Source organism: Triticum urartu, chromosome 6A (assembly GCF_056163025.1).
Source record: "Triticum urartu cultivar PI428250 chromosome 6A, HENAU_Tu73, whole genome shotgun sequence".
NCBI classification, from domain to species: domain Eukaryota; kingdom Viridiplantae; phylum Streptophyta; class Magnoliopsida; order Poales; family Poaceae; genus Triticum; species Triticum urartu.
In genome coordinates, this window is record NC_141878.1 from 466,561,561 (window position 1) to 466,573,005 (window position 11,445).

Below are 11,445 nucleotides of genomic sequence, written 5' to 3' on the forward strand. Positions count from 1 at the left end.
TGCTGACCGTGACACGACGGATGGGCATCTCTAAGTCGGCCAAGATGCGGTGCGTTGTCGGTGTGCCTCATGTGCTCGCAGACACCAGTGGCGTGCTTAGCTCCCACATTGGCTTCGGGAAGACTCTTGTTCAGTTGCTCCCTCTAGTTTACGTACTTGGACTGACTCAGGCATTCAGAATCAAATGGTGATAGTGTGGGGCCTATGTTTGATCAGATGGTGGATGTTGTCATATTTGAATGAGGAGTCCACCAAGAAGGTTGCGACCTCCTCGTCACAGTAGATCTCCTATTCACAAGCGAGTTTGTTCCCTTTACAAAGCAATTCTTTCTCACAGGTAATGGCGGATGTTTTTTGTGTTTAGTTCTTTGCCTTGTTGGTGAAGGAAGTGAAAACAATATGATCATACGGGGACAAATCTTCTTCAATGTGGATGTTCTAGAAGATTTTGATATATGTATTGGTCAATACATGTATATACAAGTACAAAACCCACTCCATCTTCGGCTATAATATAATGTAACTGCAGTTCGACACTTCTGTTAGAGATGTATGATATGACTACCACACCTTTGTGGTTTGCACACTTTTTGTTGTTTAATTTGCAAGACCTATGTCGAATTGCTCGAGAATTTAGCTTGGTCTGTTTGCCAATATGACCTATATTCGCTGCCTGTGATCAATTGGTTAGATAGAGAGATGGTTATTTTTCCCATTAATTGCTTAAATAACGACTAAAACGACAAGTTCACCCTTGAAGTTGAAGTTATAGTTGAATGTCGTGTGTTGCCACAGATTCTTTTAGAAATACATTCATTGATCAAGTATCATAGTAATTCACAACGTATATGTGGCATACGATTTTTTTACTGTATACTGAGTATATGTCATGATAAGTATCTTCAAGGAGCCCATGCTCACTGTCTCTACTCCTTTGATGTCCATCATCACTTCTCCCCTGCTTTGATGTCCATAGACGATGATGGAGGTCTTGTATCCATGCTCTAGGTTCTGACCACATGAGCATAACGGCGAACTCCCATTTATGATGCCCTCTTTGGCATTCTTCCTTGTGCTCTCTTGCCCTGCCATGTCTAGCACCGCCTGCCCGTTCACCAACATATCTAACAATTCCTCAAAAGTTCAAGGCTGACACAAAATTCTAAACATATGGTGATAAAAAATTTAGCCCACGGGTTGGAAGGAAGAAATGGTTTCCCCTGATGACATGCTGTCCAACTCACCTAGCTCAAAAATGTGGAGAATAGGTCCATGATGTCCCAGTGTAGTTTGCTATTGAGAATTGAGATCCTTTTCTTAAACAATCCAAATGAGTCTATAAGGATAATTAGAGAAATGCTACTGATGACCCATCTACACAATTTTGAGATTATGTATGTAGTGTTAGTATTATGCATACGAGAATATCAAAAAGATGGAAGTGTGCATTCATACTCCTAAACCATGAATCTGAGTGTTATAATTTGCTTCGTGTTCATTCCTTGGTCCTGCATGGAACCAAACATTACTCATAATCAGCTCAAAAAACATTACTCACAATGCTTTTTTATGCAACTAAAATAAACATTCAAAGAAAAGTCCGAACAACTTCACTTTAATGAAACAAATTCGGTCAAAAATTTGTTCTCACTGGCGATCGCATCAATATAAAATAGAAAGTATCAATCAATTTTTAAGTTGTAAGGTGCAGAATGTCATCGTTTGTCATCCTTTGTCGTCTACTTTGATGCCCAATCTGCATACCTTCCTGAAAAAACCCTGAATAAATTGTCTAGTCCATACCCTATACCAGCTTCATTGCGCATAGTCGAATAATGCAGTAGAACACTTGTACTAATGCCAAAAAATGCAGGGTTCAATTGTCAGAAGTCTCCCTAATGACATGTTATTTATTGTTGTCGTTGCACACACTGAATCTTGTTCTTCCACCTGCAGTTAGATACTTAGATGAACAAATACATATTAGCTTTGATTATAGAAGGAATTAATAAGAGGACATCACTAAAACGTGAAAAAATGAAGGTAATGTTAGCGTATTTTATCAGAAAAGATCATTGTGCAAATTAGCAAACACCTTCCGTGCATAGTGGCTAGAGATGTGAAAATAATTGAACTGTGACATTATGGCATATTGGAGATAAGAACTCAGTTAACCTTTTATGTGGCATCAGCTTCGCATCAAATCAATTCCATGGATAAAAATCAACTTGTTCGTAATGTTGTACTACCATCTTAGGCTCTCATGCTCTTTCTCTTGCAGATGCACGTGATCCCAAATTCAGAGCACGACAGCAAAGGCTTGATCATATACCGTAGCTGCCTCTCTTATCTGAGTGCGGCCACTACAGTCATCGTGGTGATTCTGACTTCAAGCATAGCCACGGCGGTCGTACCCAGTGGAGGCGGTTCCGGCACCGCCGCATCAGAGTCATGATTACCTAGCATGCATGTCACACGCATGGCCCACAGACGCTATGTAGCTAGCCACACCCAAATCACAGGAAACCCAACATAACAGGACACACCCTGCAATAACAGAGGAATCTAATGAAGAATCAGCAAATATTAATATATTATAACCCAAGAAGAAACATAACATTTCGAGCTAACCTGAGATATGAAAGGCCACGGCCGAACCAGCATTATACAGGCCAAGATGGAAGTTGCTGTCCTGAGTGCTCCTTTACTTTGTGCAATAGATTTTGATACATCTTCAGGTGCCACTGTAAATAGAACAAGACCAACATCAATACAGCGCAACACATTCCTGCAAAATTCAGAACCGACAAATTTGGTTCAAACAAAAAAGAACAAGGGCCATCTTATGCTAACCTGACATCTCAGATGACCACCACCGAACTAACTGCATTCCAAGAAAAGATGTGCCCTGGATGTTCTTAAAAGTTAAAACCCGCATCTCACAATTCCAAATTTTCAAAACTGAGTGGTGCTACATATTATTAAAACAATTCATTGGTTTGTTCTGGCACAATCGGAGGAGGGAATTTACCAGCTCATAGGCACACAAACTAATAGCAAGAGGTATACAGGCGATTGTGTGCCCATGATTTCCCAAAAACACCTGAAACTTTACTACAATTATAAATAAGAGGAGACACGAAGAGAGCAAGGTCAAAAAAGTGACGGGGATGCGTCAGCATGCACCTCCCAGTGAGGGGAATCGGCCTGAGGGGGCGCCATTGTCGGGATTGGGTAGATGACGTGCTGCCCCAGAGGTCGATGGGACAACGCGGTCGCGTCCATCTCCTCGTTGTGGCCAACCTGGCGCAGCAGATGAATACGGACCGACGTGGCGGCACAAATAAAAGTTTGTATAAACAGGATAATCACAGATCTAATACAACATCAAGGTTCAGGTTTCACGATTGCATTCAGTACATGAATTCTAGATGTGTTATGACTTATGGCTAATGTGTCATTGTACAGTCAAAATTACTCGAATGAAATATAAGAAATCAGTTGGTCTTTCACTAACACGATTGTGAGTCAACATTATGTCCACTTTTACAACAGATGGCAAGTCATATCTAGTTTAAGTTGAAAGGTCTCATTACAACTGAGAGCTTCTTCTAGGATACTTCAGAAGTTTTTTCTACTTTTATTTGCATTGCAGATAATCGAAAGGTATGGTGACAAGACAACCTGTTAATTTGGCATACCTTTAGAGAGCAGCTATTGACCTTTCCCTTGAATACAGAGAATTGCTTAATCTGAAGACCAAAGCGAAGCGGGCTGCTAGAATAATAAAACAGACAGTTTGAGCAAAATTAACACCTACCCAAAAATTAGGTGCCCAAAGAGAATCCAGGTACACATTGAGGAATGTCATATCCAACTCATCCGCTGCAACAAGAAGAGTTTGCGAAAGCTAGAAAATTTCTTGTTAGCCAATGAAGAAAGCCAGAAGCAAACATGCCCGGTTCCTCTTAAAATAAGCTAAGAAGGAGAAACATGAACCTTAGGTTAGTGTCCAGGCTTAGGTATCGTACATTGGCAACAAACAATATATGATGTTCCCTTTGGTTGGATACATTTTCTTTCTACCTAGATTGAGTCAAAATTAGATGATGCACACATTCCGACTAAAGTACATGTACACATCCAGTGGCACAGGCAAATAAAATCAAGAGCGACCTCTCCAAATCATAGCCTGATACAATCAAGATCTTTATCAGTCTTCTTCTCAGGCTACATGTAAATCTTCTCTAGTAGTCCTATGAGCATAAACAACAGATCGAATCTACAAAATTGAGGAGCAATTCGGTACAGAGGCAACCACCTTTACAATGACAGGCAACCACCTTTACAATGACAGTTTATAATACTATAAGTTAATAAGCGTCCAAGGCAAGTTGTGTGATTTCCAAGCCTTCAGAAACCATTATATCAAGATACCTAGGATTATTTGGTTCACACTATTTTATGCAAAGAATTTTAGCTTGAACGCAGTACACTTTTATGTTGGTCTGGGCTTCCGAGTTACCTAAAGAAAATACATTTACGCCTCCAATTCGATGACGACAAGATGCAAATAAAACATTGAGAGAAAACGTATTTATCCTTTTATCGACATCACCAAAAAATAGAGATAGTACCATCCAAATAAACTGTAATTCATCACGTGGATGTTGCATTCAGTACAAAGGCTTATGAAATTATACTCCTGCAGTTGTTCTTGAACATGTGAATTAGTTCTTCTCAAGTAAAATGAACAGTCATTCATCAACTTGCATCTGGACATTTAACGAAGCTGAATATAACCTTGTTAGTACAATTCCATAGAAGTAACTATTGTACATCTTGAAAAATGAAAACATTAAATGATGGATAAATTGAACCGATCATGGCCTAGCAACGAAATTCCAAACAATATATGTATCACTCGAATTGCCTAATTTTGTATACTGAAAAGATACACATGAATCTGTCAGACTGATACTGAAAAGATACACATAATTCTTGCAACAGGGCAGCAATACGACCTTGGGGAGAACACGATGCACAGACTGTCACTTTCGATTCCTGCCTTAGTGGCTTCGCGTGTGGAGGCTGCACGACGTGAGGAGGTGAGAACAGCTTGAGAAAATCTCATCCCTGAAGTGCCTGCAGCACAACTACACACAACCAATTCGAAATTAGGAACTTGCAGATTACGAGCCCCTCGCAACTAACCTGGACAATCAGGGGAGGATGTAGGGGCTACATGAACTGTGAGAGGAAGGAGAGGACTGGGACGTGGGCCCGCGACAGAGGATCCGACGGTGTCCCGATCGCAGTATGTCAGCCTGGGGGACGAACTCGACGGCGGTGGCAGAAGGCCAGGAGGTCTCATGAAAGCCCATTGACGCCGTCGATGAAGTAGCTCCAGACGGCGGTGGGGAAAAGTGAGGAGAGGTGGCGGCGGGGCAGCGAGGGTAAGAAACCCTAGTGGCGGCCGGGCATGTTGGTGGGGTTAGGAGCGTTCTCGCGTGGGGGAGTGGAGAGGTGGAGCTGCTCCTGCCGCCGCGCTCGAAGAAGAGGCCGGTCCGGTGGAGCAGTAGGGGCAGCGGCGGAGCGGGAGATGCGGCGGCGGTGGCGGAGTGGGAGACGAGGGAAAGAGAAAACGCAGCCAGATGGGATTGATCGAGAGGAGGGGCGGCGTACCGATTTTTGTCGCTGGCTAACCTTTGTAGGTATTTTTTCGTTGCTTAACCTTGGTAGGTTTATTTTCGGTCGTACATGGATGGGTGTGGGTTGGGGCCTCAAAGAAGGTTTTTTCAATTTATGATGGCTAAGTGAGAGGTGGGAGGAAGTACCAAAAAAACATTGAAGGTGGGACTAAAAAAACCCGAAAGCGAGATTACCAATTGCTCCATTAGGAGTAAAGAAACCCCGCACATTGCTGCGGGAATTGGATGTAGCTATTTTTATATGATTTTATGGTATGCAACTTTAGTTTTTGTATTACAATATGAGAATAGAAGCTAAAGTATATACAGTATATTATTATATATTTGTTGAATATGAGTAGCATGCATGATGCATGTTAATATGAGTTTTCCATGCATAATGACATGTTGAGTTGACATAGTTGCATGTTGAGATAATTAAATTAGTGAGGCATGCATGATAGCATGGTGAGTTGGCATAGTTGCATATTAAGATAAGTGAGATAGTGGCAATCAATTATTTGGTGGACCTATTTGATGATGTGAACAGGTTGTATGTCAAGATAAAAAAAGATAGTAGGGATGAATCTCTTAGGTATATAGGATATGTATACAGAAAATGTTTCACATGTAGATGAAAATGTAACAAAAATACAATGTTTCTGAAATAGTTGATCTTGTATTTAAAAAATATTAATTAAGCATCCGAAAAAAACAAGTATTTAATAATGTTAATAAAGCATTTTTTAGTTATTGACTATTTTTTAAAACTAGCTATCCTCTTATTCCAAGCGGTTGTTACTCAGGGATTTGGTAATGTTAAATGTGCACAGAAAAAAATTGACCATGTATTAATAATATGCTGATATTGTATTTGCAAAATGTAATCACGCATTTGAAATGTTAAAATGTGTATAGAAAAAAATTGGCCATGTATTTAAAAAATGTTAATCAAACATTTGAAAAATATTAATCAAGAATTTGAAAATATGTATAAAAATATTGACCATGCATTAAGAAATGTTAAACTTATATTTAAATAATGTTAAACATGTGTATTAGAAAAATATTATTAACACATACAAAAAATGTAGAATGAAAATGAAAAGAAACAAAGAAAAAGGAAAAAAGAAAACCAGAAAAATAAACACAATAAACCAAAGAAAGAAAAGGAAAAGAAAAAGAAAAGGGAAATAAAATAAATGAGTGCAAAAATTGAGAAGAAATAGAGAAAAATAAAAGAAAAATAGTTGAAAACCAAGAAATAAACAAAAACTGAAGAAGGAAAATCTGAAAGAAAAGAAAGAACTATAAAGTCGTGAAGGAAAAAAAATCAAAGACAAAACAAAATAAACCGAAGTATACCTTGGAGAAGGATTCAGAAAACCAGACGAAAAATCAAAGGAAAAGGACAAAAACACATTAGCGAACGAACGAAACGATGCATGCTATGTAGGGAAAGCTTCTGTGTGATGGATGCTAGTCTCGCTATACGTGAGACATAGCTTTCACGGATGGGGGTGAGGGGGGGGTGCTTTCCCCCGTTTTACGCACCCCCTATCCCACACACACCACTATTTTGGGCCGACACCGTTTTGAGCAGGGCGCCCCTATTTTTCTTTTTTAGTTTTTTTGCTTCGTTAAGTAAATTCAAGATTTCAAAAAATGATCACAAAATTTGAAAAATATTGTAAATTTCTACATTGTTCCGTATTTCAAAAATTGTTCATGAATTTTAAAAAATGTTCACACATTTGAATGAAATGTTCACGGAATTTTAAAATGTTCTTGGATTGAAACAATGGTCAGGAATTCAAAAGCCATACTTGGATTTAGAAAATGTTCACACATTAAGAAATGCTCGTGATTTTAGAAAATGTTCTAGGATTCAAGAAATGATTTTGAATTTGAAAAGGTTTGTTTCAAAAACTGTACATCATTTTAAAATAATAATATAAAATTAAAAACAAATAGAAGAAAAATAATTAGAAAAATGGATGAAAAAGGAAATTGAAAAAAATAAATATAACCGATAGGAAAAACTCATTGGCAAAATGAAAAGAATCAAACCTGAAGCATTTAGTAGCTTCCCAAAATGAGCATAATTAGAATATTACATGGGCCACCGCCCGAGTAGAGGAAACACTTCAGTGTTGCATAGGAATAACAAATGATACGACGCTATGGGACCACTTATTTCCCAACTCCTCTTTGGCGCTCTCAACGCTGGTTATAGCCTACTGTACAAATCATCACACACACTCCTGCTGTCCTAGGCTCGACCCATTTTTTTTCCTTTTTTTCTTAACCCTCAAAAAACTAGGTGCTCCTGAGAGATTAGAACACTCAACCCCACTGTGATAGCCTATGTCATGGTGATCTCAAGGCAGATGCCATAAAATGGCTAAAACTAGGGGGGCTACGTGAGGACGTTGATGAGTTCCAGAAGCGAGGTTAGCACACGCGGGTGCGGGACACAAGGCGTACCCAGGTTCGGGGGCCCTGTGGGAGGTAACACTCCTACTCCTGCCGAAATGGAATGATATGCACCAGAGTTACAATGGTGCTCCTGGAGCTGTTTGGGTGGAGGAGGAAGAAATGGCTAGGCCTTAGTTCTCGCCTCTCTTGTGGGTGTGGGTGTGAATGGGTGTGTGTTCTACTGATCGGGTGACCCTCTGCATGGAGGACTTCTGGGGGTCTTATAGGCTGACCCCCTAGGGTTACACTGGTGAAGTTACATGGGTGCGGGGCTCGGGTGTCATTGTCTAGGAGCCGGCGATGGGGGCCGCCGGGTCCGCCGGGGGCGGGTCCTGCCAGGTCCGTTGGGCTCGGGCCGTGTTGGGGCCGCTGGGCACGGGTCCAGTCGGTTGCACGACACTATGACCTGAAGGAAATATGCCCAAGAGGCAATAATAAAGTTATTATTTATTTCCTTATTTCATGATAAATGTTTATTATTCATGCTAGAATTGTATTAACCGGAAACATAATACATGTGTGAATACATAGACAAACAGAGTGTCACTAGTATGCCTCTACTTGACTAGCTCGTTGATCAAAGATGGTTAAGTTTCCTAACCATAGACAAGAGTTGTCATTTGATTAACGTGATCACATCATTAGGAGAATTATGTGATTGACTTGACCCATTCCATTAGCTTAGCACTTGATCGTTTAGTTTGTTGCTATTGCTTTCTTCATGACTTACACATGTTCCTATGACTATGAGATTATGCAACTCCCGTTTATCGGAGGAACACTTTGTGTGCCACCAAATGTCACGACGTAACTGGGTGATTATAAAGATGCTTTGCAGGTGTCTCCGAAGGTACTTGTTGGGTTAGCGTATTTCGAGATTAGGATTTGTCACTCCGATTGTCGGAGAGGTATCTCTGGGCCCACTCGGTAATGCACATCACTATAAGCCTTGCAAGCATTGCAACTAATGAGTTAGTTGCGGGATGATGTATTACGGAATGAGTAAAGAGACTTGCTGGTAACGAGATTGAACTAGGTATTGAGATACCGGCGATCGAATCTCGGGCAAGTAACATACCGATGACAAAGGGAACAAACGTATGTTGTTATGTGGTTTGAGCGATAAAGATCTTCGTAGAATATGTAGGAGCCAATATGGGCATCCAGGTTCTGCTATTGGTTATTGACCAGAGAAGTGTCTCGGTCATGTCTACATAGTTCTCGAACCCGTAGGGTCCGCACGCTTAACGTTCGTTAATGATATAGTATTATATGAGTTATGTATGTTGGTGACCAAATGTTGTTCGGAGTCCCGGATGAGATCACGAACATGACGAGGAGCTCCGGAATGGTCTGGAGGTAAAGATTCATAGATTGGATGATATGGTTAGGCCAAGGGGTCAGGCCCACGGGGCTATAAGTCGGTGCAAAAGGAGTTTTGCAGAGGCCAGGGGGCCAAACTACATCAACCGCGTTGATATAACGCTTCCGCGAATGCTCTACGAGGGTACGTGGACAACACTCTCCCCTCTTGTTGCTATGCATCACCATGATCCTGCATGTGCATAGTAATTTTTTTGTAATTACTACGTTCCCCAACAGTGGTATCAGAGCCAGGTTTTATGCGTTGATGTTATATGCACGAGTAGAACACAAGTGAGTTATGGGCGATACAAGTCATACTGCTTACCAGCATGTCATACTTTGGTTCAGCGGTATTGTTGGATGAAGCGGCCCGGACCGACATTACGCGTATGCTTACGTGAGACTAGTTCTACCGACGTGCTTTGCACACAGGTGGCTGGCGGGTGTCAGTTTCTCCGACTTTAGTTGAACCGAGTGTGGCTACGCCCGGTCCTTGAGAAGGTTAAAACAGCACTAGCTTGACGAACTATCGTTGTGGTTTTGATGCGTAGGTAAGAACGGTTCTTGCTCAGCCCGTAGCAGCCACGTAAAACTTGCAACAACAAAGTATAGGGCGTCTAACTTGTTTTTGCAGGGCATGTTGTGATGTGATATGGTCAAGGCATGATGCTAAATTTTATTGTATGAGATGATCATGTTTTGTAATCGAGTTATCGGCAACTGGCAGGAGCCATATGGTTGTCGCTTTATTGTATGCAATGCAAACACCCTGTAATGCTTTACTTTATCACTAAGCGGTAGCGATAGTCGTAGAAGCATAAGTTGGCGATACGACAACGATGCTACGATGGAGATCAAGGTGTCGCGTCGGTGACGATGGTGATCATGACAGTGCTTCGAAGATGTAGATCACAAGCACAAGATGATGATGGCCATATCATATCACTTATATTGATTGCATGTGATGTTTATCATTTTATGCATCTTATCTTGCTTTGATTGATGGTAGCATTATAAGATGATCTCTCACTAAATTATCAAGGGATAAGTGTTCTCCCTGAGTATGCACCGTTGCGAAAGTTCTTCGTGCTGAGACACCACGTGATGATCGGGTGTGATAGGCTCTACGTTCAAATACAACGGGTGCAAAACAGTTGCACACGCGGAATACTCAGGTTAAACTTGACGAGCCTAGCATATAACAGATATGGCCTCGGAACAAGGAGACCGAAAGGTCGAGCATGAATCATGTAGTAGATATGATCAACATAGTGATGTTCACCATTGAAACTACTCCATCTCACGTGATGATCGGGCATGGTTTAGTTGATATGGATCACATGATCACTTAGAGGATTAGAGGGATGTCTATCTAAGTGGGAGTTCTTTAATAATTTGATTAACTGAACTTTAATTTATCATGAACTTAGTCCTGGTAGTATTAGCATATCTATGTTGTAGATCAATAGCTCGCGATGTTGCTCCCCGTTTATTATCTATATGTTCCTAGAGAAAACTAAGTTGAAAGATGTTAGTAGCAATAATGCGGATTGGATCCGTGATCTGAGATTTATCCTCATTGCTGCACAGAAGAATTATGTCCTTGATGCACCGCTAGGTGACAGACCTATTGCAGGAGCAGATGCAGATGTTATGAACGTTTTGACAAAAGCTTGGTATGATGACTACTTGATAGTTAAGTGCACCATGCTTTACGGCTTAGAACCGGGACTTCAAAAATGTTTTGAACGCAACGGAGCATATAAGATGTTCCAAGAGTTGAAATTGGTATTTCATACTCATGCCCGTGTCGAGAGGTATGAGACCTCTGACAGTACTTTGCCTACAAGATGGAGGAGAATAGCTCAACCAATGAGCATGTGTTCAGATTGTCTGGGTACTATAATTGCTT

The 11,445-nt window shown here is 40.8% G+C and overlaps 1 protein-coding gene across 3 annotated transcripts; it reads right to left on the reverse strand.

The window, feature by feature from the left end:
* Positions 1-760: 760 nt before the first annotated feature.
* Positions 761-5,718, reverse strand: LOC125514100 (uncharacterized). Of its 3 annotated transcripts, XM_087528339.1 has the most exons (8): positions 5,215-5,718; positions 5,025-5,091; positions 3,702-3,774; positions 3,187-3,303; positions 3,032-3,103; positions 2,854-2,908; positions 2,632-2,744; positions 761-2,565 (listed from the first exon to the last, which is right to left on the reverse strand). In XM_087528339.1, the coding sequence occupies exons 1-8, from the start codon at positions 5,372-5,374 to the stop codon at positions 2,494-2,496; spliced, it is 729 nt and encodes a 242-aa protein (XP_087384465.1). In that variant the 5' UTR covers positions 5,375-5,718; the 3' UTR covers positions 761-2,493. The 3 variants fall into 3 exon arrangements, 1 of the variants encoding a protein (XP_087384465.1); XR_015608506.1 differs by having other exon boundaries at positions 761-2,547; positions 3,032-5,357; XR_015608505.1 differs by having other exon boundaries at positions 761-2,547; positions 2,854-5,357.
* Between the last annotated feature and the right edge of the window lie 5,727 nt (positions 5,719-11,445).

Bases quoted from the DNA above. Each gene is read 5' to 3' on its own strand.
- LOC125514100 (XM_087528339.1), bottom strand. From the start codon at position 5,374: ATGAGACCTCCTGGCCTTCTGCCACCGCCGTCGAGTTCGTCCCCCAGG. The intron at 3,104-3,186 runs GTGCATGCTGAC...GTAAAGTTTCAG, and splicing joins CCGATTCCCCTCACTGGGAG to GTGTTTTTGGGAAATCATGG. The intron at 2,566-2,631 runs GTTAGCTCGAAA...ATTCTTCATTAG, and splicing joins CGTGGCCTTTCATATCTCAG to ATTCCTCTGTTATTGCAGGG.